The 27,651-nt window shown below is 46.4% G+C and overlaps 2 protein-coding genes across 4 annotated transcripts in view; both read left to right on the forward strand.

Annotated features, from left to right (window-relative positions):
* The window catches only part of LOC119958476 (aldehyde oxidase 1-like), a 267,334-nt gene extending 256,953 nt beyond the window's left edge, over positions 1-10,381 (forward strand). For both annotated transcript variants that reach the window (XM_038787024.1, XM_038787034.1), the window contains exons 32-35: positions 2,203-2,268; positions 8,660-8,848; positions 9,473-9,640; positions 9,740-10,381. In XM_038787024.1, coding sequence (XP_038642952.1) covers positions 2,203-2,268; positions 8,660-8,848; positions 9,473-9,640; positions 9,740-9,787 — 471 coding nt within the window. In that variant the 3' untranslated portion in view covers positions 9,788-10,381. The remainder of the gene's footprint in view (positions 1-2,202; positions 2,269-8,659; positions 8,849-9,472; positions 9,641-9,739) is intronic.
* Positions 10,382-27,108: 16,727 nt separating this feature from the next.
* The window catches only part of LOC119958485, a 705,387-nt gene continuing 704,844 nt past the window's right edge, over positions 27,109-27,651 (forward strand). For both annotated transcript variants that reach the window (XM_038787045.1, XM_038787049.1), the window contains exon 1: positions 27,109-27,220. In XM_038787045.1, coding sequence (XP_038642973.1) covers positions 27,153-27,220 — 68 coding nt within the window. In that variant the 5' untranslated portion in view covers positions 27,109-27,152. The remainder of the gene's footprint in view (positions 27,221-27,651) is intronic.

The raw sequence follows: 27,651 nt of genomic DNA on the forward strand, positions 1-27,651 counted from the left end.
ACAAATGGAACCTCACCAGCCTGACAGAGGAAGTAAAAAAGGACCTGCAAAGATGGAATACACTCCCATTCTCCCTCGCGGGGAGAGTCCAGATGATCAAAATGAACGTACTGCCCAGGTTTCTCTTCCTGTTTAGATCCATTCCGATCTACATCCCCAAGGCCTTTTTCAAAGTGCTGGACAAACTTATCATGGCGTTTGTATAGGGGGGGGGGGGGGGGGGGGGTAGAAATGCTAGGATCCCAAAGAAGGTCCTACAAAAAACAAAATCCGGGGGGGGCTAGCCCTCCCCAATTTACAATTCTACCACTGGGCGGCAACAGCCGAGCGAGTAAGGGGATGGATCCAGGAGCCAGAAGCCGAGTGGGTGCGTGTAGAGGAGGCCTCCTGCATGGGGACCTCCCTCCGGGCCCTCGCCACGGCAGCACTCCCATCCTCACCCAAAAAACACTCCAGCAGCCCAGTGATAACAGCCACCCTCCAATCCTGGAACCAACTGCGGCAGCAATTTGGCCTGACCAAAATGTCGGACAAGGCTCCCATCTGCAACAACCATAGGTTCACACCAGCACTGACTGACGCCACCTTCAAAAGGTGGAGGCAGGACGGGGGGACACTGACAGTCCGGGACCTATACACGGACGACAGGATCGCAACACTGGACGAACTGACAGAGATATTCCGGCTAGCTGGGGGGAACGAGCTACGGTACCTCCAGCTCAAAAGGACATACCCACAACCGCCACGACAGACACTACTGGAAGACCTACTGGACGCAAGTATCCTAGAGAAAGGGAACTGTAGCGACATGTATGACCGACTGGTAGAAAGGGATGACACCGTACTGGACGCAACAAGAAGGAAATGGGAGGACGACCTGGGGATTGAGATAGGGTGGGGACTCTGGAGCGAAGCACTACATAGGGTCAACTCCACCTCCACGTGCGCAAGGCTCAGCCTGACGCAACTAAAAGTGGTACATAGAGCCCACTTAACAAGAAACCGTATGAGCAGGTTCTTCCCGGAGGTGGAGGACAGATGTGAACGGTGCCAAAGAGGCCCGGCCAACCACGCCCACATGTTCTGGTCTTGCCCCAGACTTGTGGAGCACTGGACAGTCTTCTTCGAGGCTATGTCCAAAGTGGTGGGGGTGAGGGTGGAGCCATGCCCGATAGTGGCGGTCTTCGCCCAGAGCTGCAGACTGGCTGTCCGACCTCTCGGAATCTCTCCAAATTCAGAAAATCAAATTCGCCATCCGAGGGTCGGACGACGGCTTCCACAGAACGTGGGAGCCATTCATGCAATTGTTCCGGGACCTGTTTGTGGCCAACGTACAAGAGGAAGAATAATCGGGTGGCCAAGAATCAGGGGAAAATGGACGGGAATCGGGGGAAGGTGGCTGGGGGGGGGGGGGGGGGGGGGGGGTACGGGTTCGTTATGGGGGTTTGATGGGTAGCTAAGGCCCAAAACCAAACTGTAAATAAATGCCTATAAACATGTGCCTCGGCCATATTGGGGAATGTAAAATATGTATGCCGGCTAAAGGGGGGCGGCCACAGTTGTTATTACGAAGATGCTTACCTGTAAATATATATGTTAATTTTTGTGTGTTTTTTCTCTCTCTAATAATTTGTAATTTGTTCGATATAAAACATGAAAACTCAATAAAAAACATTTATTAAAAAAAACAGTACAAATAAATGTCGCTGAAAAAAGAGACATCTTGCACTCAGCAGGAGAATTCGCAAGGTTACCGATTGTGAAGCGAGCAACAATTTATACCACATTAGAAGAGAGTGCTGATTGATTGGCAAGGGGACTCTGATTACTAGAAGCTGAGGATCAATTGCAGTTTACATGCTTCAGATTTACATATTTTTCTGAGGCAATGGTATCATGAGATATGGAGTAAAGGCAGGAAATGGAGGTAAAGTGAAAATCAACCATGTTTGAACTGAATAATGGCAGAAGCCGTCTCAGCTGAATTGCTTCCTCCTGTTTCTAATATCCCGAAGATATATTAATGTGTTCTTGGGATCAGAACATGATTCAGGTTTGAGCTCTCCTCATGTTTCAACACAGGGCTGACCAATCAGCATTTGGTGCACTTTATTCTAAATTCTAAGACCGTAGTTTTGAACCATACCCTCCAAAGGCTATGCTTGGTGAGGCACACTAACAATTTGCTTTCTTACCTGACAGAATATCAGGACGGACATTGTTATTGACGCAGGTAGCAGTATCAACCCAGCTGTGGATATCGGACAGGTAGGATACAGAAAGTAACCGAAGGAGGGGCAAAGAGAATGCATCTGCTACATTTTTTTTACAGATTACCAAGGTTTCTGTGCTGTAGACTGCCAAGGGTATTAGCTACAGAGTCTCACAGTTTCTGGAGAGCAGGTATTGTAACCTTCCCAGACAGAACGTTTTGGGACTAAATAATTTCCAAAGTTTCTAGATCATAGAACGATGTTAGAAATCCTTAACACAAGCCTGTGAAACATAAAACACGATGGGCTAGATTCTCCGTCCTGCTGCACCAGATTTCTGGTGTGGTGCGCCCCCAGGATGCTCTGTCTTGCCAGCCGCCAATGGGGTTTTCCATTGGGGGGCAGCCCCACGACGTTGGGAAATCCCCAGGCTGCCGGCGCAACAAAGAATCCCCACAGTGGAAAATCCAGCCCAGTCGATTTTTTAAATAAATTAATTCATGGAATGTGGGTGTCGCTGGCTGGGCCAGCATTTATTACCTATCCCAAATATCTCTTGAGAAGGTGGTAATGAGCTGCCTTCTTGGACTGCTGCAGTCCATGTGGTGTACGTAAAACCACAGTGCAGTTAGGAAGGGAGTTCTAGGATTTTGACCCAGTAACTGTGAAGGAACGGCAATATATTTCCAAGTCAGGATGGTGAATGGCTTGGAGGGTATCTTCTAGCTGGTGGTGTTCCCACGTGTCTGCTGCCTTTGTCCTTCTAGATGGTAGTGGATGTGGTTTTGAGGTGCTGTCCAAGGAGCCTTTGTGAGCTCCTGCAGCACAATGGTACAGTAGCTGGCACTGCTGCCTCACAGCTCCAGGGTCCCAGGTTCAATTCCAGCCTTGGATGTCTGTGTGGAGTTTTCACTTTCTCCCTGTGTCTGCGTGGGTTTCCTCCAGGTGCTCCAGTTTCCTCCCACAGTCCAAAGATGTGCAGGTTAGGTGGATTGGCTATGCCAAATTGCCCCTAAGTGTCCAAAAAGTTTGGTGGGGTTACTGGGTTACGGGGATGGGATGCAGGCATGGTCTTAAGTGGGGTGCTCTTTCCAAGGACCGGTGCAGACTCAATGGGCCAAATGGCCTCCTTCTGCATCGTCAATTCTATGAAATCTTGTGAATGGTTCACACTCCTGCCACTCTGTGTCCTTATCCAAGGCCCAGATCAGTCACAAAACTGGGGACTGGAGATAAATCATAGAATTTACATTGCAGGAGACCAGTCGGCCTATCGAGTCTGCACCGGCCCTTGAAAAGGGCACGCTAATTAAGCCCCCACCTCCATCCTATCCCCATAGCCCAGTAATCCCACCTACCTAACTTTTTTTTATACACTGAGGGCAATTTAACATGGCAATCCACCTAACCTGCACTTCTTTAGACTGTGGGAGGAAACTGGAGCAACCGGAGGAAACCCACGCACACAAGGGAAGAACATGCAGACTCCACACAGACAGTGACCCAAGCCGGAACCTGGGACCCCTGGAGCTGTGAAGCAACTGTGCTAACCACTGTGATTGTTTCAGGTCTACAGAACAAGACAGAAGTCAATAGGTTAACACACTCTTTAATTAGTTGGTCCAAGAGCCAACGATATAATAGCAAGATAAGGAATCAATGAATCTTCAGCAAAATTTGACAAAGTTTTAGGATCATTTCTCACTTACTTTAATATAAGTAACAAGAGCCTCAAAAGGGAAAAAATTAACAAACATGTTCAACAGCCAGGAGATGTTGACTCCTTCTTAATGAACTGTAAAGAATGGCTGCAAGGCTGTGATTATGGTGGCCTGAAATCAAAGGTAATCAGGAACAGAATTGATACACCCTCAGACATTCTTCAATCGATTGGACATTTAATCCTTGAGAAGGCCTTTCAAATTGTCAGGCAATCTGAAATCCATTCACAGCAGATTAATCTTAAAGGGAGAATGCAAGCCATGATGCAAGGCAGCCCTCACTCTCCAACTAGTGAAATCACAGAGAAACAGGGACACTCCAGGCTAAGGGAAGCAATATCCTAATCAATCACTAAAGTATGGTGATCATGCCAATGATGTGGAGCCAAACAGTCCACAGGCAAGTTTAATGTTTAGCAATTTTAGCACAGTGTTTTAAATTCAACTGCAAAGGGCACTTTATAAAACTATTCAAAGAATTTTATTGAGATCCACAGAGGATCCCAAAAGGATTCACAAGATTGAGACATCACACCATAAGGAAACACAACTGTGCATCTTGGGAGAGGTCAAACTGGATTTTTGTTCTGGAATGCAGATATCTCAGTTAATGGTCATCTTACAAACTTAAAATTGTATATAGGAGCTTGTGTTATAGTGCTATTGGACCACCCACTGTTCGTCAATGGATAACAACCTGACCAAACTCGCTAAAATCAGTGTTTTCAAAACTTGAGAAAAACAACGGTTTTTGTCAACTTCCACTACACTAAAAGTTCAGGTTGTTGACCACATTCATCACCCTCTTTGGCAGATAAAGCTTCAATCACATGCCATCTGGAATTAACTTGTCAATAGAAATATTTAAATGTAAGCTGTCAGCCATTTTGTGGATGTCATCTGCCATCCTGTGACATTTTGGTCCACAGCATGACGAGAAGATCACAACAAAAAGCTTCCAGTGGTCCAAGAACACTTGCAGGAAAAAAGGCTCACACTGAATGAGAAATCCGAGTCTATTTGGTTCCTAGAACACATCATCAGCAATGAAGGCATCATGGAAAATATACATAAAACAAAAGCTATCAGCGAGTTTCCAACCCCATCCTCGATTTTGGACCTCCAGAGATTCTTGAATATGGTTTACGAGTTGGCAACATTTTTACCAATTTGGCACTGGCCACAGAACCTCCAAGACTCCTTCTCAAAGACCAGACACCAGAATCGGCATTCACTCACATCAAAGCCATGCTGCTCTCAACTGACATCCCTCGTCCACTGTGACCAATCCCTGCTCACCACAACAGCAGGAGATGCTTCACCCACTGGCCTTGGAGCAGTCCTATTTCAGGAACAACTGGGGGAAGTCGCTACCCAGTGTATTATGTATCCAGAGGTCTGTGAAACACAGTGACAAGGTATGCTATCACCAAAAAAACTCTACAGGTCAGGTGGGCATGTGAAAAGTTTTTGGACGACATCATTGGTCTGGAAGTTACAATTGTAACAGACCATAAGTCGCTGATCTCAGTGCTATATGAGAAGGAGGTGGCAAAGATGCCACCCAGAATCCAAAGATCCTGTCTGCACCTATGAGATGGTATATGTTCAGGGAAAAAAAACAGACAACGACTGGCACACTTTTCAGTGTTACATTGGACCACCTTGTGAAACATAATATCAATATGGTGGAGGAGCTCTTATCGTACTCCTGATTGGCGAGGAGACACCTGCTGGCAACCACAGGAAAGCTCCAGCAGATATGCCAGAAACAAACGCGAAATGAGGAGTGTGTCTCAGCAAGATTGGCCACAGCAGGGACCAAGCGGAAGTACCATGAAGATTTGGTTTGAACAGCAGAAGGATGTTACTATCATCGATGATTGATGGTGTACAAGCTGATGGTTATTCCATCTTCCCTGAGGCTGGAAATTCTAAAAAAAAAACATCAGGGCCACCTGGGAATTCCCAAATGCATGGCATGGGCCCAATCTGTAGGTGATGGCCACGTGATTCAAAGGCAGTTGAGGACATGATCGCGAACTGTCAGGTGTGTGTTACATACATCCCCCTATCCCCACACAGATCCTAAGCAAGATGCGAGAGTGACTTGGCATTGATTTATTTGTCTTCAACAGCAAATAATTTCTTATTATGGTGGACTACTTCATTGAGGTGAAGCAATTGTACATGACAACAACAAAAGCAGCGGTGAAAGCATTGAAAGTGATGTTCAAGAGTCATGGCATTCTGGACCAGAGAGTGTTGGTTAATGGTCCACAATTTACAAATGAATGCTTTACTCAGTTTGCCATCACCTCTGCTTCCAGCACTGACCTGGTCCCCGAGATATCCCCAGGTGAGGTAGAAAGAGGGGTCCGCAGCATGAAAACTCTCCTCAGAAAGAACGATGACTTCCCAATAGTACTGTTTTAAAAAAATAAATTTTGAGTACCCAATTATTTTTTCCACTTAAGGGGTAATTTAGCGTGGCCAATCCACCTACCCTGCACATCTTTGGGTTGTCGGGGTGAGACCCACACAAACAAGGGGAGAATGTGCAAGCTCCACACAGACAGTGACCCGGGGCCAGGATCGAACCCAGGGCCTCGGCACCTTGAGGCAACTGCGCCACCGTGTTGCCCTTAGTACTGTTAACCTACAGGTCTATTCCATCACATCTGAACTCCCGCTCGATAGAAAACTCTGCAGGCAACTCTCAACCCTGCCTAAGAAATTAATACCAGGGTTAGCAGCCTAAATCATTCTGGACAGAGAGCAGTCCGACAAGCAGAAGTAGACCTCTGTCTTCAACAAACAGTCCAACACCAGACATGTGCCATAATTACGCAAGGATGACAGAATCTGAATGATAAACCTTTATTTTATCATAAGGAGAGATGGTACCAAACGTGGTCATTTGAGTCAGTACTTTGGAAGGCATTTAGGAGAAACAGGAGGAGCCCCTCCCCATCCCTCGGAGAACCCTCCCACTATAATACACTGGAGGGATATTGAAGACGACAACCAAACACCAGAATGACCACATGCACAACAACCTCCTATTCGTCAAGGTTTGCCTACTGCAACACAGCCTACCACTCCTCCAACAATTGTGAAAACAAGATCTGGAAGAATTATAAGGCTTCCAGGTAATTTGCAAATTCAGAGGCTTGAGTGGCGGAGAAGGGGTAGTTGAAATGATGTAAATAGAACATAGAACATAGAACACTACAGCGCAGTACGGGCCCTTCGGCCCTCGATGTTGCGCCGACCTGTGAAACCACCTGAAGCCTATCTGACCTACACTATTCCATTTTCATCCATATGTCTATCCAGTGACCATTTAAATGCCCTTAAAGTTGGCGAGTCTACTACTGTTGCAGGCAGGGCGTTCCACACCCCTACTACTCTCTGAGTAAAGAAACTGCCTCTGACATCTGTCCTATATCTATCACCCCTCAATTTTAAGCTATGTCCCCTCATGTTGGTCATCACCATCTGAGGAAAAAGACTCTCACTGTCCACCCTATCTAACCCTCTGACTATCTTATATGTCTCTATTAAGTCACCTCTCAGCCTTCTCCTCTCTAACGAAAACAACCTCAATTCCCTGAGCCTTTCCTCGTAAGACCTTCCCTCCATACCAGGCAACATCCTAGTAAATCTCCTCTGAACCCTTTCCAAAGCTTCCGCATCCTTCCTATAATGTGGTGACCAGAACTGCACGCAGTACTCCAGGTGCGGCCGCACCAGAGTTATGTACAGCTGCAGCATGACCTTGTGGTTCTGAAACTCAATCCCCCTGCTTATCAAGGCTAGCACACCATATGCCTTCTTAACAGCCCTATTAACCTGGGTGGTAACTTTCAGGGATTTATGTACCTGGATGCCGAGATCTCTCTGTTCATCTACACTACCAAGAATCTTGCCATTAGCCCAGTACTCTGCATTCATGTTACTCCTTCCAAAGTGAACCACCTCACACTTTTCCGCATTAAACTCCATCTGCCACCTCTCAGCCCAGCTCTGCAGCTTATCTATGTCCCTCTGTATCCTATAACATCCTTCAGCACTATCCACAACTCCACCGACCTTCGTGTCATCTGCAAATTTACTAACCCATATGGTGGGTAAATGAATTACCTTGTAAATATGTTGGATAAAGACTTTTCCGGGAGGAAGTTTTGAATAAGAGTCTGGCAGAAAAGGTTAACGTGGGACAGAGTACAGTACGGCCCACACTGTGATGTAAAGGAACACATGACCTGAGACAAGGTCAGTCTTGTACTAGACGGCACCGCTGGGAAGCAAGCATGGAGTCAGCTCCTAGCTTATATGCTAAACTGTGTATATGTTTATAATTATGAGTAGTTAATAAAAAAATATTTAATTATCAAAGTCTCAGAACCTTTTCATTAGACGTACTGAATTCCATACATCTTACAACAAATATGCAAATAAAAATGTAAATGCTGCCACTGTCCCAGAAGACCATAGGCTGCTGTCCCTTTTGAGAAATGGTTGGTGGTGATTAAACCTGAGGGTTACCACACCTCAGGTGAGGGGCAAGGTTGAGTAAAACGGGTCATGAATAACCTCAGACAATACAGGAACTGAACACACTTTGTTCCATATCACAAACCAGCCATTCAGCCAAATGACTGAATTGATTTAAGTAATGCATTTTATAATTGATCATCATTCCTTTTTGCTCTTTTACAGATTGAAGGCGCTTTTACTCAGGGACTTGGACTTTTCACCATGGAGGAGCTTAAATATTCTCCCAAAGGGGTACTTTACACTCGGGGACCAACCCAGTACAAGATCCCTGCTGTTTGTGATATTCCAGAACAGCTGAATGTGTATTTGTTATCAGGATCAAAAAATCCAAATGCAATCTATCATTCCAAAGTAAGTTCTAGATAGCTAAGCATGGATGATTGGACTGGTAGTCTGTCAGATTGGGCTGGTAGTCTGTCAGATCAAGTTACATGTACGTACCTGTCTTTAATTAAGTATTTAGAACTCAGTGAGTGAAGCCAATGTGGAACTGAGCTATGCGGAGGAGCAGTTCCCAGGTAGTCCTGGCTTGTGCTACTTACTGGCTTGTCTCTTCTGGGAAAGTGGCAGGAGAGATACAATTGGACTCAGCAGTGAGAAAAATTATCTACGGTGATCATTGTCCAGAGAATCTTGCTGGAAAGAGAAAGTGAGTGAGAGAAATGAGAAAGAGAGGGAATGAGAGAACACGAGTAAGAGAGCGTGAAAGAGAAAGAGAAATGGAGAGAGTTCAAGAAAGGCGGGGGGGGGGGGGGGGGGAGGAGTGAGTGTGTGTTTGTGTGTGCATGTGGGAGTGCATGTGTCCGGTCAGCAAATAAACAGGAACAGTCCCCTGCTCAAACAGGGTGCTGACACCAGGCTCATGTATAACAGATGGCCGTTTGGGTTAGTATTGAAGTTATATTCTATTACATCAGAAAAGACAAGTAGTCATCCTGGTTTATAGCTCCAACTTTATTTCTGTCCCAACTCTAGGGGATCAGTGAGTCAGCTGTGCTTGCTGGCTGTTCTGTGCTTTATGCCATTAAGGATGCAATTGCAGCAGCCAGAAGAGAGACCGGTCTAACAGGGAATTTCACTTTGAACAGTCCTTGCACCCCTGAACAGATTCGTATGGCATGCATTGATCAGTTCACTGAAATGGTAAAGTGGGCACAACTTGTTTGATTGCAAATTTGTAAGAATTGCAACACGTTTGGTTCTTGCTATATTTTCCAACATGGTCACTCTTTCTTGTTACAGGTCCCAGTCAATGTGCCTGAATCTACTCCATGGGCCATCATCGTGTGACAGACACTGAAGATCTCAACCCAGCGATACTGGTGGTGTGTAAAGCAGCGTATTAAATCTACTCACTCTTGGTACCTGCAAATCCGCTCACACTTAAATAAACAAGGCTTTTTATAATCAAATTTTAGGAGAATATTACCAAATTAAAGTGAATTACCATCTAATATCTCATCATGGACAGCTATGTCTCAGCCTATGTCTTACTCTACCTGTTGTGTTACTTTAAATAAGTGAGTATATTGTAACCAGTGCTCACCTAATGAAAGATCAAATACCAATTTGCATTCTCATTGACTGTAATATTTCCTGCATCTATATTTTGTTCCTTATTATTCATGGCTGAAGGGGTTAAAAGGAGCCACGAACAATGAACAAAGGAGGAGGCCGGACAAACCACAAGTGGTCATGAATTACTAAAATAGAAAAGGGTCAAAGTATCATGCATACATGCCCTGGTAGTAATTGGATATTCTAATTACATTTGCATGCCTGGAATGTAATGAAGTATATGTGTAAACAGACACAATTGGATGGAGATAAGAAAATAAGAATGGAATTGCAAATAAAACTTTTATCTATATTACACTATAAGAATGTTGTATTGTAGTTGTATGGAACATGTACGTCATCTTGTTTGGGTATATCTCCCCTGCACATGCTTGAATAAACCTGTTAACAAAGAAGCAGGGATCTCATCTGGTCTCTGCAGAATCAGAGGGTAATGCATCGTCCCCCTTTCAGTGGTGTAGGCGGCAGGATCCATCCGGCCATGTGAAGACAAGACAATGATCTGGTGAGTATTGTTTCACTTGGAAAGAATACTCACCAGCAGTTGCATCAGTCTAGAACTGAGTTGTTATAAGGCGGGTCCGAATCCTAAACCCGGGACTCAATAAGGTGGGTGTGTCACGGGGTATGAGTGTGTCCTGGGGGAGGGTGGTGGAGTGTGTCCCTGTGTGAACGAATGACTTGGGATAAGTGTGTCCTGGGGAATGATTAGATCCCAGTTTGGGGGCTAGAGCACATTTAAATGGTGACAGCCAAGAAAACGGAACACGAGTTTGTTAGTAAGTGGGGAGGCAAAGGGACTATGTTGCTTCACCTCAACTGAAAACATAGGAAACTGATTAATAAAATGAAAATACAAGGTTGGCAAACAAGCGACTCGCCACAACGCTCCAAAGAGTGGTAGAAAGCACAAAACAAGAGACAAAACTGAAAAGACTATGGTACTGATGGATCTCTGTGTCTCTTCGGAAACCTGGATATGCGTTATCCCTTCTTAGTTCCCAAATAAGGCTGTGCTTTTTGGCAAAGTTTCGCTAAACTTTATTTATCATCTTAGTGTCTACTGATTATAATACAAACGTAGGTCAGATTTGATTGTTTTTAGCGAATACAGTGGTTGAGTTTAAAATACAATTACCAATCTTGGTAATTCTTCAAATCATGATACACAGCACAAAATTATTAATTGATTTAAACAAAAGAAAAATGCGATTTAGCAAAAGCAAGCAAAGAGAATAAGTTTCAGAAATAGATAAGATTGATTCCGGAATGGATTTTTCCATCCTGACAAGTGATTTTTAAGAAGATTATTATTTTAAAGTCTCGCCTTCTTTTCATCTCTGATTGGCTTCAACTAATTTGTAATTCATTCAATTTGGCCAAACTGTCTGTCTGTCAATTTTCAGAGAAATATGTATTTAAATGAGTCGATGTGAATTTCTCACAAGAATTTCTCTTGCCAATTTTCCGATTTATGGACACCAGCATTACCTTTAGGGCATTATGAACTTAGACTGTGTATTACTATGGAAATGGAACTGTCCAGGTTTGGGAAAGAATCCACTGGCCTTGGATTCTCTAGCTGTTTGCAAATGTTAAAGTCTCGTTTTAGTGAGAGAAAACTAAAGTGTATGATCTGGATTAACCCTTAATGTGTCTCCAGCTATAGTTGCACTGAATGAGTTCTCATTTAAACCTCTTATATCTAACTAGAATAGTCAATTTTTATCAGGTACCCACCTTGAGCTTGTACTTACAATAAAGTTTATCCAAAAATATACTCGGCGAGCAGTATAGATCGCCATGGTAGACTGATTCCTCCCGGAGAATGTTAGAAGCATAGAAAAAAATAGGAGCAGGGGGCCATTCAGCCCTTCAAGCCTGCTCCACCATTCTTTATGATCATGGCTGATCATCCAACTCAATAGCCTAATCTTGCTTTCCCCCATATCCTTTGATCCCCTTCACCCTAAGTGCTATATCAAACTGCATCTTGAAACCATACAATGTTTTGGGCTCAACTGCTTCCTGTGGTAACGAATTCCACAGGCTCACCACTTTCTGGGTGAAGAAATTTTTCCTCATATCTGTCCTAAATAGTCTACCCCTTCAATTTTGCCTCATACGTCAGTCCTGCCACTTCAGGAATCATCTGGTAAACCTTGGCTGCACTCCCTCTATAGCTCGAACATCCCTCCTCAGATAAGGAGACCAAAACTGCACACAATATTCCAGGTGTGGCCTCACCAAGGCCCTGTATAATTGCAAGACCTCCCTGCTCCTTTACTCGAATCCTCTTGCAAAGAAGGCCGGCATACCATTTGCCTTCTTTACTGCCTGCTGCATCTGCATGCTTACCTTCAGTGATTGGTGTACAAGGACATCCAGATCTTGTTGCACATTCCCGTCTCCTAATTTATAGCCATTCAAATAATAATTTGCCGCCTTGTTTTTGCTACCAAAATTGATAACCTCGCATTTATCCAAATTCTACTGTATCTGCCATTCATTTGCCCACTTACTAAACTTGTCTAAATCATACTGAAGGATCTCTGCATCCTCCTCGCAGCTCACCCTCCTACCCATTTTTGTGTCCTCTGCAAATTTGGATATATGGCATTTTGCTCCCTCATCTGAATCATTAATATATATTGTGAATAGCTGGGGTCCGGGCACCAATCCTTGTGGTACCCCACTAGTCACTGCCTGCCAATTTGAAAAAGACACGTTAATTCCTACTTTGTTTCCTATCTGCAAACCAGTTTTCTATCCATCTCAATACACTACCCCCCTAATACCACGTTCTTTCATTTTTACAAGCTATTGTATTATGCGGGACTTTTGTCAAAAGCCTTCTGAAAGTCCGAATACACCACATCCACTGGCTCCCCTTCATCAATTCTACGAGTTACATCCTCAAAGAATTCCGAAGAATTACTCGGCACAACATTGAGGGCCGAAGGGCCTGTTTGTGCTGTACTGTTCTATGTTCAGTAGCTTTGTCTAGCATGATTTCCCCTTCATAAATCCATGCTGACTCTGTCCGATCCCGCCACTGTTTTCTAAGTGCTCTGCTATAAAATCTTTGATAATGGATTCTAGAATTTTCCCCACTACTGACATCAGGCTTACTGATCTATAATTCCTTGTTCTCTCTCAACTTCTCTTGTTAAATAGTGGAGTTACATTCGCCACCCCTCAATCTGCAGGAACTGTACCACAGTCTATAGAATCCTGGAAGATGACCACAAATGCATCTACTATTTCTAGAGCCACCTCCTTCGGTACCCTGGGATGTAGTTTATCAGGCTCTGGGAATTTATCAGTCTTCAATCCCATCAATTTCCCCAACACCATTTCTCTACTGATACTGATCACCTTTAGTTCCCCCGTCTCACTAATCCCTGTATTCCCAACATTTCTGGTATCTTATCTGTGTCCTCAATGGTGAAGACAGAACTAAAGTATGTATTTAGTTGTTCAGCCAATTCTTTGTCCTCTATAATACATTCCCCTGTTTATGACTATCAGGGACTTACATTTGTTTTCACCAATCTTTCTCACTTCATGTGCCTATAGAAACTTTTACACTCAGTTTGTATATTTCCTGCAAGCTTATTTTCGTACTTTATTTTCCCCTTCTTAGTCAATCCCTTGGTCCTTTGTTGAATTCTAAACAGCTCCCAATCCTCAGACCTGTTGTTTTACCTGGCCAATTTATAGGCTACTTCCTTGGATCGTATACTATCCCTAATTTTCCTTGTAAGCCATGGATTGGCCACCTTTCCCATTTTACTTTTGTGCCCAATGGGAATAAACAGTTGTTGCAGTTCCCCCATGCGCTCATTGAATATTTGCCATTGCCTATCCACTGTAATCCCTTTAAGTAACATTCCCCAATCGATCATAGCCAACTCACGCCTCATTTTATTGCAGTTTCCTTTTTTAAGATTCAAGACCCTAGTCTCAGAATCAAATACTTGACTCCACCTTGATGAAAAATTCTATCATATTATGGTTGCTCATCCCTAAGGGGTTACACACAACTAGATTGCCAATGATTCCATTCTCATTAGACAGTACCCAATCTAGGATGGCCTGTTCTTGAGCTGGCTTCTCAAAATATTTGATCCAGAAAACCATCCCACATACACTCCAGTAATTCCTCCTCTATGGTATTGTGGCTAATTTGATTTTCACAATCTATATGTAGATTAAGATCACCCATAATTACAGTTATTTCTTTATCACATGCGTCTCTAATGTCCTGCTTCATGTCATTCCCAACATTATCACTGCAGTTTGGAGGTCTATATATGACGCCCACTAAGGTATTTTGCTCCTTGCTGTTTCTCAGATCTACCCATACAAATTCCACATTGTTGGAGCTAATATTCTCCCTGACTATTGTGTTAATTTCTTCCTTAACTGAGAATGCAACCCCACCGTCTTTTCCTTTTTGTCTGTCATTCCTAAATAGCGAGTATCCCTGGACATTCAGTTCCCTCCCTGGTCAACCTGTAGCCATGTCTCTGTAATCCCAACTATATCATACAGACCTATTTGTGCGATTAGTTCATCCACTTTATTGCGAATGCTCCGCGCATTAAGGCACAAAGCTTGTCTTTTTAACATTAGTAGTTCCACTCCCAATATTTCTCACTGTGGCCCTGTTTGAATCTGAATCTTGGTTTACCTGGCTATCACTTTTCTTATTCCATTTTTATCTTTTGTTTTTGTCCTATGTCCTCCTCCTCTGACTCGGTGCATAGGTTCCCATCCTCCTGCCATATTAGTTTAAACTCTCCCCAACCACTCTAGCAAATACTCCCCCGTGAACATCAGTCCCTGTCCTGTCCAAGTGTAACGCATCCAGTTTGTACTGGTCCCACCTCCCCCAGAACCAGTCCCAATGTCCTAGGAATCTGAAACCCTCCCCCTCACACCATCTCTGCAGCCACGTATTCATCCAATATATCCTGCTATTTCTACTCTGGTTAGTACATGGCACTGGTAGTAATCCTGAGATCACTACCTTTAATGTCCGACTTCTCAACTTTCTTCCTAACTCCCTATATTCTGCTTTTATGACCTCATCTCTTTTTTTTAACCAATGCCGTTGGTACCGATGTGCACCACGACCACTGCCTGTTCACCCTCCCCTTCCAGAATGTCCCTTATTCTATTCCACTTACAATTGAATTCCCTATAACTATTGCATTCTGACACTTTTTATTCCTCCCTTCTGCAGCAGAGTCAACAGTGGTGCAACAAAGTTGCTGCTTTCCCGTGAGGTCATTCCCTCAACACGGTAGCATGGTGGTTAGCATAAATGCTTCACAGCTCCAGGGTCCCAGGTTCGATTCCCGGCTGGGTCACTGTCTGTGCGGAGTCTGCACATCTTCCCCGTGTGTGCGTGGGTTTCCTCCGGGTGCTCCGGTTTCCTCCCACAGTCCAAAGATGTGCGGGTTAGGTGGATTGGCCATGCTAAATTGCCCGTAGTGTCCTAAAAAGTAAGGTTGGGGGGGGTTGTTGGGTTATGGGTATAGGGTGGATATGTGGATTTGAGTAGGGTGATCATGGCTCGGCACAACATCGAGGGCCGAAGGGCCTGTTCTGTGCTGTACTGTTCTATGTTAATATCCAAAATACTAGCATGGTGCATACCCTCGTCGAACAGCTACATGGTGGCCCCGGTTGGCACCCCGGTTCTGACCCCGCATGTCCCTCCGCCCTTCATCCATGTACCCCTGGCCCTGTCAGCGGCTGGCACGGGGGGGGGGGGGGGCCTCTGGTCCTGGCGCCCATCCCTGATGCCAGTAGTACGATCAATTTGCACTGTCTCCACCAGGGGTATGCACTGCGGCCCTCTTAGGGGCTACTGTGAATATTGCCCTTGATGGGTCGCCGGCATGCGGTGGTCGGGTGGGGGGGGATTTGGCGAAGTGTGGTGTGCGGGGGTGGGGGCACCCCTATGGCCGGTGTCACTCTGCTGAACCATGGCCCAGGATAGTCGGTGGGTGCTGTAGCCACCTAAAATGGACACTGGGCTAACAAAATGGAGAACTGCTAAGACTGCAGGGAAAAGCAGTTTAGCCAAGGCAGCAGTCTGCAAAGACTAATTAGCATTTTGCAAGCAGCAAAACTAGTTTCTGGCCAGGTGGAAGATCTCAAACCAAAGGTGTTAATGGCAAAACGCTTTGCATACTAATGAGGCAATTCAGATCTAGGCACACACAATGGCAACATCTAGGTTTGAATAGATACTTTAAGTGGATGTCCAGACAGAGCGGCACCAGAAGTATCCACTATAGAAACCGCCCCCTCCATCAAGAAGAAACCCTCACATTGGGGGAAATTCAAAAGATATCGATTAGAATTCGGTCCAATCGATACCTGAAGGTAAAGCCCGTCCCAAAAGAGGCACGGACATTGGGGTCCTATAAAAGATAGACCCCACACATGGTCCTGTCTGTTGTTTTCTTGCTCCGGCTCTACTGTTGCTCTGGCTTTGACCTCGACCCAGAACTTCAACTTGTATCCTGACTCCAGCCGTTGAGCACCAGCCGCCGAACCGTAAGTGACCATACGACGCTCGCTACGCGAACCAGGCCCACTAGACCCCCAGCGACCAGCACGCTCTCTGAAGGTTGCAGACCAAGATCGGAACGAAGGCCTCGCTCCCTGACCTTGCCTGTTCCTGTTTAGTTAAGTATTCTGATTGCTTAGTTTAGTTATAGCTTAGTCCCTTAGCGTGTGCATGCGTATTTATTATATTTGTATAATAAATATTGATCGTTTGGAACTTACTAATCGGTGTATCGTTTTATTACTTTGAACCTGACCTTGGAATATCTGTGAGTTGTCTAGATACGGCAACTGGCGACTCCCGAGCTGAAAATACATACATAGAGCCTAGCAGTGTTAAGCACACGGCCTTTAAACGGAGGCGTGTTAATACACTCCAATAAACGCGAATTACACACCAGTAAAATAATTCAACATTTAGTGGCGACACCCTGACGGGACACGGTTATAAGTGGTACCCCCACTCCGTCGAGGACCCTGAAATTTGAATTAGAAATCTGGTAAAGAAAAAGGAAAGAAATCACAAATATTCAAGGTGTTCAAAGGAATAAACGTAATTCGGAAGTGTGTTTAGTGCATGCGTACTAACAGGGTTGTAAGGAAAACCTGAAAGCATTTTTGTTGCGACAAACTTTCGGTAGTTTTGTGAACGGAACATAGCGTAAGCCTTACCCGTTTCGTGAGACATAACCTCAACACCCCCTGTTCCAAATTAAAGTGAGTCAGAAAAATGGCCATGCAGGCAATGGAACGCCTCATGAACCCAGAACGGTTTGTGGTCGCAGCGACCAGCAGTAGCCGAGTAGGTCAGTGTCCCATGTGGGAGCTGGAACTCCGCAAATATCTGCAAGGAAAGGGATGGCCCCTTTGGAAAGAGTTTTGTTTGAATGAGGAGACAGGTCCCGGAAGTATAAGACATACTTGGTGGGAGAACCTCTCTCAAATTCACAAGAAAAATATGAGTAAAGCACGTAAGCCGATGGCGATTGTGTCCTGTTTGGCACAATTGCGAGGCACAGAGGAGGTCGTTCAGACGCTCCGGGCAGAATTAGAAGAAAGAAATAGAATGAGTAAAGTGGATGTCAGGGACATCGAAAAGGAAAACATGGATCTTAGAGGGAAGTTGGCAGAGAAAGGTAGAGAGGTGGATGATGCCAAGAGGGCACATCAGTCTTGTCTAGCCCATCTCAGCAGTTCCCAGACCCAGTACGAAAAGGCCTATCAGGACGTGCAACGTGCCGTCCTGATAAGAGAAGAATCAGAGAAGCAGGTAGAGGCTTTGCAGAGGCAATGCTCTGACCTTAAAGCAGCTTTGAGAGCACTCCATGCTGCCACCACAGAACAAAGACAGAGTACTGTAGATCATGCGAAATGCAGGAAGCAGATTGCAGAGCTGCAATCGCTGCTTTCGGTGCAAAATGGGTTTCAAAGCACCTTTGGAATGCAGTTAGATGAGGAGAATGCCCCAGACTGGAAAGAGTTAAGTGAGACAGCGCAGCGTTATGTTCAGGGAACATGTGCGCCAGCAGCGCAGCAGAAAAGACAAGCACCCCAACCCCCCACAGATCAAATAGTTACCGTTCCAATGAATCCAGTCACCACCCAGAGAAAAGCGACCACAGAAGGCGCACCCGATATAACTTACACCACCCCCTTAACTGTAACCCAACTCAGGGACGCGTGTGAGAAGATCACTCCGTTTCTCCCCACCGCAGACCCCCACCAGTTTTTCGCAAAGGTAAAGCAACAGGCTACCATGTACGGCCTGGACGAGAGAGAGCATGTTAAACTCACAGTTCTGAGTTTAGACCCATCGGTTGTAGCAGCCCTCCCCGACCCACAGAACGTTGGCGGAGGCACCCTAGAGGAAATGCACACCTCCATTTTAGATGCCATAGGGTATAATCGAGGTGACCCCGTAGAAGGACTTAATAAGTGCCGACAGAAGAAAACCGAGCACCCCACAGCATTCGCCGGAAGGATGTGGATCCATTTTAACGCAGTATTTGGCGATTTAAATAGAGCCCATTTGAACCGTGAAAATATGGTTAAATGGACGCGCACCATAATTTCTCATGCAACAGAAGCAGGACAGAGCGCTTGCAACAGCTATGACCCCTCAGAGGAGGCCCATAATGAGAAGTGGGTCCTGAAAAGATTGTCCCGCGCTTGGGAGCAATCAGTTCAGGGCAGAGGTAAAGTGAAATCCCCAGAAGAGGCTCAGGCTGCAGCAGACATACAGGCAGTGAGAGCGCACCAAAACCCCGCGTGGGTGAATGAAGGAAAGAGCAGCCCTCCACAGAAGTCGCAGGAATGCTACAACTGTGGCCAGTTAGGACATTGGGCTAAGGAATGTAATGGACCCCAGAGATCACAGAGAGGCCAGCAGACAGGCACTCTGAGTAGGAATAAAACAAAACCGATCCATAGTATAGGGATCCAGTCAGGACAGACCAATGTGGACGGAACGAATTGACGGTGTTCGGGCTCCCCCACTTGGGTCTGTGACACACTATGGGATCCATCCGGAAGACCGGTAGTCACGGCAAAGTTAAGAGGGAAGCCCATAGAGTTACTTTGGGACACAGGAGGGTCCCGCACCACGATTAATTCCACCATCACGGCACAGGCAGACACGTGGCCGACCACCTCCACCATCACACTTAGCGGTTTCACAGGACACTCGCAACAGGGACACATTACAGCACCCGTAGCAATCCAGCTAGGTAACATTTCCACCAGACACCCAGTAGTATTAGTAAATCTTCCCCGGACAGCAGAACACATCCTAGGGATAGATTTCATGAATGCCCATAGCCTGTCGTTCGACCCAGTGAATCAGTGTGTCTGGCGAATGGCAAGATCGGACAGAGCACCCGCTACCCTCACAGTAGGAGACTACGCTAATCGGATTAGCGCAGTAGGAGAATACTCATTTGACTTGACTACACTAAACACAGACAGACAAGTCAAGGCAATATTAAACAAACATAGGACAGCATTTGCCAGTCACCGGCACAACTGTGGCAGAATGACTGGACAAATTCATGTTACCGGACCTGACCCCAGACCACAAAAACAATATAGATTTCCCCTAGAAGCAGAGGGAGAAATAGAGAAAGTGATAGGTAGCTTATTGGAGCAAGGTGTGCTTAGAACAGTAGCCTCGACCAATAATGCCCCTATTTGGCCAGTGAGAAAGCCCGACGGATCATGGCGTCTGACCATTGATTATCGGGAACTCAATAAAGTAACCCCAGCAGTAGCCCCCACGGTAGCAACAAGTCCCGAGACCATGCTCAAGCAGGGACTCAACTCCAAATATTTCACGGTTTTGGACATTAGCAATGGCTTCTGGTCAATACCATTGGCAAAGGCGTGCCAGTACAAATTTGCCTTCACTTTCAAAGCTCAACAGTATACGTGGACATGCCTTCCACAAGGATTCCACAATTCCCCCTCCATTTTCCACCGACAGCTGGCGAATGGTTTAGAAAAATTTTCCCGCCCCGAATGTCTGGTACAGTATGTAGACAACCTACTACTGCAGACAGACACAAAGGCAGAGCACATTACGCTTCTGGCCGAACTCCTGGAACTTTTAACCTCAATTGGCTGTAAAGTTAACCCAAGAAAGGCCCAGATTTTGGAAAATAAAGTGATGTATTTGGGAACAGTCATCACACACGGCAAACGCGAGATCGAATTCAAAAGAATTGATTCGATTGTCAAATTGCCCCTTCCCCAGAATGTTTCAGCCCTCCGGTCGTTCTTAGGACTGGTTGGTTATTGTCGGAACCACATCGACGGATTCGCGACAAAAGCCGCCCCACTCTCAGACCTCCTTAAGAAAGGAGCCCCCTGGGAATGGCTTCCGCAGCATACAGAGGCTGTGGACGAGTTAAAGAAAGCCCTTAGCGCAGCACCCGCGCTACAAGTCCCAGACCAACTTTCCCCCTATGCAATAGAGGTAGCGAGCACAGATCTGACCCTCTCGGCCGTGTTACTTCAGGAACGGCACGAGCAGCTAAGACCAGTGGCTTATGCCTCCCGACTGTTAGACCCAGTTGAACAAGGATTTTCAGCCTGCGAGAGGCACTTCCTTGCTGTCTTCTGGGCAGTGCAATATTTTTCTTACATTACCGGACTCAACCCCACCACCATTTTGACCGAGCACACCCCCACACAGTTACTCCTAGACGGTCGACTGAAGGACGGTTCAGTTAGCCAGATTAGGGCAGCTAGGTGGACACTACTCTTACAAGGACGGGACATTACAGTAAAACGGACCCGCACACACACATTTTTAGCCGACAACCTCCAATACCCAGGCCAGCCCCATGAATGTGAAATTGTAGCCCCCTTACATAACACAGGACCCTTTATAGCGAAGACACCCCCCAGGAAGATAGGGAACCCAAAACAAAGCCCCCAACCCACAGACACGTGTGGACCACTACGGATATACGTAGACGGTTCATCCACGGTTTTAGAAGATGAGCGTATCACAGGATGCGGCATCTATGTCGAGGACGCGCAGGGGCGTGCTCTCGAAGAGATAGCATTAAAATTACCAGGACACTTAGGCGCGCAGGCAGCAGAGCTTGCGGCCATAGCATATATAGTGGACCACCCCGATTCTTTCCCCAGCCCAGCGGACATATATTCGGACAGTCTATATGTCTGCAATAGTTTAACGGATTTTCTACCCCTGTGGAGGACACGAGGTTTTGTCTCCGCAGATGGGAAACCCCTTCCATCAGCCCCTTTACTCCAACACATTTTAGAGAAAGCGAAGGACAGGACCTTCGGCATTATCAAAGTAAGAAGCCACCATAGGTCATCCCCCCCTGGGAATGTAAAAGCCGACGCACTGGCTAAGGCAGGTTCCAGGCGAGGACACTTGTGGACACCCCCAGCTAGCGCACCAGCTAGCGCCCCTGTGAGTGCAGTTCAAGTCTCACAGACCGATATTAAAGATCTAGTAGAGGCACAGAGGCAGGATGAGGATCTCAGGGAGATTTTCAAAGGCAACTTTGTGCCACAGTATGACAAATTCAGACACGCACTGACCACACATGAGGGTGTGATCATAAAGGATCAGCTTTATGTGGTCCCGCAGCAGGACAGGAATGAAATGATTGCTTTGTTCCATGATGGGCACGGGCATCAAGGGATCGACGCAACCACGAGGCACCTCAGGCAGCTCTGTTGGTGGCCTAACCTAAGGACAGATGTAAGTCACTACATCGAGAATTGCCTTATTTGCACCCAGAATAACCCGGAGAGGTATTCTAAAAAGGCACAACTTCGGCATACTCGACCAGTTAATGGCCCCTGGACAAACCTCCAGATCGACTTTATAGGACCATTGCCCCCTTGTAGGAATGGCTATAAATACGTTCTGGTGGTCATCGATACCTTTACCAAATAGGTAGAGGCATTCCCCTCTAGAACGAATACAGCTAAGACAGCTGCAAAGATCCTGACCCACCACATCTTCACGAGATGGGGTTTACCCCGAAGCATTGATTCGGACCAGGGATCTCACTTCACAGGACGGGTCATGAAGAACGTCCTGACAATATTTGGCATAAAACAAAATTTTCATATTGCGTATCACCCACAGTCCAGCGGGATTGTAGAGCGCATGAATCGGACCCTAAAATCCACACTTCAAAAAATGGTTCAGGAGAACAACTCCACATGGGATTCAGTGCTCCCATTTGCACGCATGTTCATCAGAAATACAGTTTCAACTTCCACAGGATACACACCACACACACTCATGACCGGATGCCCTATGAAAGGTACAGAATTCCTTTTAGGACTGGACATGACAGGGCAGCACGGTGGCCTAGTGGTTAGCGCAACCGCCTCACGGCGCTGAGGTCCCAGGTTCGATCCCGGCTCTGGGTCACTGTCCGTGTGGAGTTTGCACATTCTCCCCGTGTCTGCGTGGGTTTCGCCCCCACAACCCAAAAATGTGCACATTAGGTGGATTGGCCACGCTAAATTGCCCCTTAATTGGAAAAAATAATTGGGTAATCTAAAATTTAAAAAAAAAAAGGACTGGACATGACTAGCCCCGAAGTGACGGCCCTCACACACGAAAAGACGGTTAAAGACCTGGTTGAGACTGTGAGGTCTGCACAGATCGCAGCCGCAGTTCAGCTAGGGAAACGCCGTAGACAAAGCACAGCATGCTTTAACAAGACCGCACACCCCACAGAATTCCAGGTTGGGCAACAGGTAATGCTATCTGTATACAACTCCAGCAGTTTTTTGGCACCAAAATATTCCGGCCCATACTCAATTTCGGATAAAATTAGCCCCTCAGTTTATAGGATAAAATATCCTAATGGTAAGACCGCGTGGTTCCATATCAACCAGTTAAAGGCATATGGAACACAGGCCAACCATGCACACCATGTCCTGCTAGACGCAGCAGAACACCTCACCCCACCCACTAGAGACACGTTTCCACCATCCCCCTCACAGACCAGTTCTTCATCGGACTCGCCCACGACTCCGCCCACTGACCATGACAGACCACGCCCCGAAACGCCCACAAGCTGCCGCAGCAGAGACAGCGATACAGACACTGACTCTGAGGACAGCCACAGCACACCACACTACAGCCCACATTGCAGCGACAATGACCCCGACTACAGTGACCCCATGGAAGTCACTTACATTAAAAACCCAGACCCACCACCCGACCCCGACGACCCCGACAATACCCATTCACTTTTGGACCCAACACTCTGGCACAGGGACAATTCGTACCGACTTGTCCGCAATGACGAAAGTGACCCCCAGTCACACAATTCAAAGATATCATGCCTGATCCACACAAGGGTGTGGGATCCGGGAGAGCAGGACGACACGGTGTCTGAATCCCGATACGGCAACCCCTTTGTGACCCTGTTCACAGAGACAGAGGAAAAGTGAGGTGTCCAGATGATGTAAAATAGGAACCGCTTGAGGGAAGCGATGTCCTTTCTGATGGAACCTGCACGCATGTTTGTTTGTCAGTTTATGTTTGTTTGTTAATATGTTAAGGGTTTGATTGCAGATCTTTTCAGCTGAAAAGATTGTGACCACCTCGCACGCACGTTAGCTTGTCCGCAGATACCTCTGAGAACTTCAGTTGTATCCCCTGGTGAACCGACACGGTTCACGACTTGTTCCCTGGTTTCAGGTGAAGGAGCATCTTGGCTCCTCCATTGTTTTTAGGTGCCCCTCTATTCGGCGAATAGAGGCTGCAAACCCACGGTAAACACATTCTTGCCCGTTTAATCCAGGTTACTCAGGCAGTGGACAAACGGCACTGAGGACCCGCCCTGTCTGAGAACCCACTTTGGTCAGCCAAGCTCGGGTATGGCACAGCATGCCCTACCCGGGGATCCCATTCAAATCGTACCCATAGCGGCCCATACGCAACCCATTCGACCTTTTGTTTCCAATTTGTTTTCATTTTTCGTTAGGCAGCCCTTAGGCCGCCATCCCACATGCTATTTACATCCAGGAACATTCGGATGGTAAATGAGCAAAGCCTGTGAGACGGCTCGCAGGAGAAAAGGTTAGGTGTATTGTGTTCATTAAATTCGCTTTTGAAAAAAAAAAAATGAGGGGAGTCACAGGGTGTGACTTGGCCAGTCATTTTAATGGGTCAATTGGAATTGAAAGACAGATACACTAACAAGTACGGATATTAAGCTGTGTATTGACAGATACTGTGCTTGATCCCATAGCTTTCGAAGGACGAAACAGGGATCACAGCAAGGATCAGCCATACAGGAGGAAGAGAAAGAGAACAAAACGAAGACCATGATGGAAGCCTGCTTATTGCTCTTAAATGTTGTATTTGTTTATGTGGGAGCAAGACACGTTTCCCCCACAACCCCCGCCGTAAATGTTTCACTCACAGCAACTCCCCCGTGCTCAGCTCTGATCAGTGAGGTTCAGACCTGGTGCACAAAATTTATGACATGGTTACTCCATGTCATATGTGATTGAATCACTGCTAGTGATTGCAATCCTCTGCATACTCGTACAGACCCTCAGGTTGAGGAAGTGGAAGAGGAGAGCCTCCCGTTCCTGCCCCTCAACCATCTATGGAGTTCGATCTCCTATCTTCGGTTTCCACCAATCCCCTTTGCCCCTCAATGAATAAAGCACTGTGTGAATAAAATAAAATATACCCATGTATTGTATTGTCCTGAACTCGACTGCCGAGTCAGGAAATGATATGTGATGTGGTATGAATGGATGAGGTTTAGTCTGTAATGAAATGTTTAAGGTAAGATAAGGATAGTTGTGATAGGTAGAGGTTCCCGGTTTTTGGTAATGCATGTCCCCTTTGACATAGCGCCAAGTAGAGATGTCAGGTAAAAAATTTTCTTCCCATAGTCAAGGACAGAGTAGACGCTCAGGAGCTTGCCGAGGTCAGGGAACACAAACAAGGCACCCAGAAGCACTCGAAGCAACGTGCATAGGTGATCCTTCACAATATTTTGATTGTGAGGATCACAAGGAGGGAATGTAGCCACCTAAAATGGACACTGGGCTAACAAAATGGAGAACTGCTAAGACTGCAGGGAAAAGCAGTTTAGCCAAGGCAGCAGTCTGCAAAGACTAATTAGCATTTTGCAAGCAGCAAAACTAGTTTCTGGCCAGGTGGAAGATCTCAAACCAAAGGTGTTAATGGCAAAACGCTTTGCATACTAATGAGGCAATTCAGATCTAGACACACACAATGGCAACATCTAGGTTTGAATAGATACTTTAAGTGGATGTCCAGACAGAGCGGCACCAGAAGTATCCACTATAGAAACCGCCCCCTCCATCAAGAAGAAACCCTCACATTGGGGGAAATTCAAAAGATATCGATTAGAATTCGGTCCAATCGATACCTGAAGGTAAAGCCCGCCCCAAAAGAGGCACAGACATTGGGGTCCTATAAAAGATAGACCCCACACATGGTCCTGTCTGTTGTTTTCTTGCTCCGGCTCTACTGTTGCTCTGGCTTTGACCTCGACCCAGAACTTCAACTTGTATCCTGACTCCAGCCGTTGAGCACCAGCCGCCGAACCGTAAGTGACCATACGACGCTCGCTACGCGAACCAGGCCCACTAGACCCCCAGCGACCAGCACGCTCTCTGAAGGTTGCAGACCAAGATCGGAACGAAGGCCTCGCTCCCTGACCTTGCCTGTTCCTGTTTAGTTAAGTATTCTGATTGCTTAGTTTAGTTATAGCTTAGTCCCTTAGCGTGTGCATGCGTATTTATTATATTTGTATAATAAATATTGATCGTTTGGAACTTACTAATCGGTGTATCGTTTTATTACTTTGAACCTGACCTTGGAATATCTGTGAGTTGACTAGATACGGCAACTGGCGACTCCCGAGCTGAAAATACATACATAGAGCCTAGCAGTGTTAAGCACACGGCCTTTAAACGGAGGCGTGTTAATACACTCCAATAAACGCGAATTACACTCAAGTAAAACGTGCAACAGTGCACAACAAGATAGGCATAGCAATGGCGGTCTGGGACTGGACACCGCCCCAGCCACTCGGTCGGTTCCCCCACCACCCACCCCGGCCCTGTATGGCTCCCCCACAGCAGCCAGCACAGCCACTGACGGGCCCGACAGCCCACAGATGCTCCTCTTTGTGTCATACCTCCTCTCTCATCAGCCACCATGCCGGTTAAATGCACAAGTGAACCGCGCCATTGGGAACTCAGCGCCTCGGAGATGGAGAATCGCAGAGGCCCTGGAGAATACCGGGTCAGGTCAAGCGGTATTTACTGTACGTGCTATCTGGTACGCAGTGGCACCGCTGTCAAAATGACAGAGAATCGAGATTTGGTGTCAACTCGGTGCCCACCACGGTTTTCGCTGCAACCTATTCTCCCCGCAATCGGGTTTCGCTATTTTGCCATCAAATGGACACTAAACAACACTAAATTGGTAACTCTCAGCACTAATCCTGTCGGTTTGACATCAAGAATCATTCATCCATTTTACAGCTCCAGCTGTCAATAAATAGCCACACCAAAAATTATACACATATAAAAAAGTCACATAAATAAATCGGCATGACATAAAGCAGACACCAAATTACCTTCTTTTTTATTTGATTTCCGAACTCTTTTAACACTCGTTTCTTTTTAACGCCGAATATCACTCGAAGTTCTGAGCGTGCGGCACCGTGACATCGGGAGGGATCTGGACAGGTGCGCAAAGGAGACAGGCGAAGGGGAGCCGCCCGCAGAACGCGCGTGCGCGGAGGGGGCGGGGTAGGGGGCGTGGAGTCGTTGCTGTGCGGAGGGAGGAATTGGCGCACGCGCTGAGTGCGGCGGGAAAAGTCGGCGCACGCGCCGAGTGCGGAGGTGGCGGGCTGGAGCGGTGCGCGTGGTGAGGCTAACGGCTGGATGGCACTTGGAACACACGAGTGATTGAGCCGAGAAAGGGGCGATGGAGGAGGCGACAACGGGGCGACCGGCTCGGCATCGGCGGGGGGTCTGGACAGATACAGAGTTGAGGTGAGAAACGGGAGCAAGGAGGCAGAACGGGAGAGAAAATCACACTGGGAAAATGTGACAGGAAATAAGATAAATATGAGGTTATTGAAAAATAGGTAGTAAATGCGAAATAGAGAGGGATTGAGAGGAATTGAGAAATAGCCAGCAAGTAAGATAAAAGACCGAGAAGTAGCTAGTGAATAAGAGGGAGAGGCTTGGCACAAAAATCAAGGCTGAAACTTTGGAGAACTGAGGGATCAGTGTTGGGTCCTCTGGTATTTGTGATTTTTATCAATGACTTGGAGGAGGGGGGTGGAGGGTGGGTCAATAAATTTACTGATGACACCAAGATTGGTGGAGTAATGGATGAGGTGGAGGGCTGTTGTAGGCTGCAAAGAGACATTGATAGGATGCAGAGCTGGACCGAAAAATGGCAGTTTAACCCTGATAAG

Source organism: Scyliorhinus canicula, chromosome 2, assembly GCF_902713615.1.
Source record: "Scyliorhinus canicula chromosome 2, sScyCan1.1, whole genome shotgun sequence".
Lineage (NCBI taxonomy): Eukaryota > Metazoa > Chordata > Chondrichthyes > Carcharhiniformes > Scyliorhinidae > Scyliorhinus > Scyliorhinus canicula.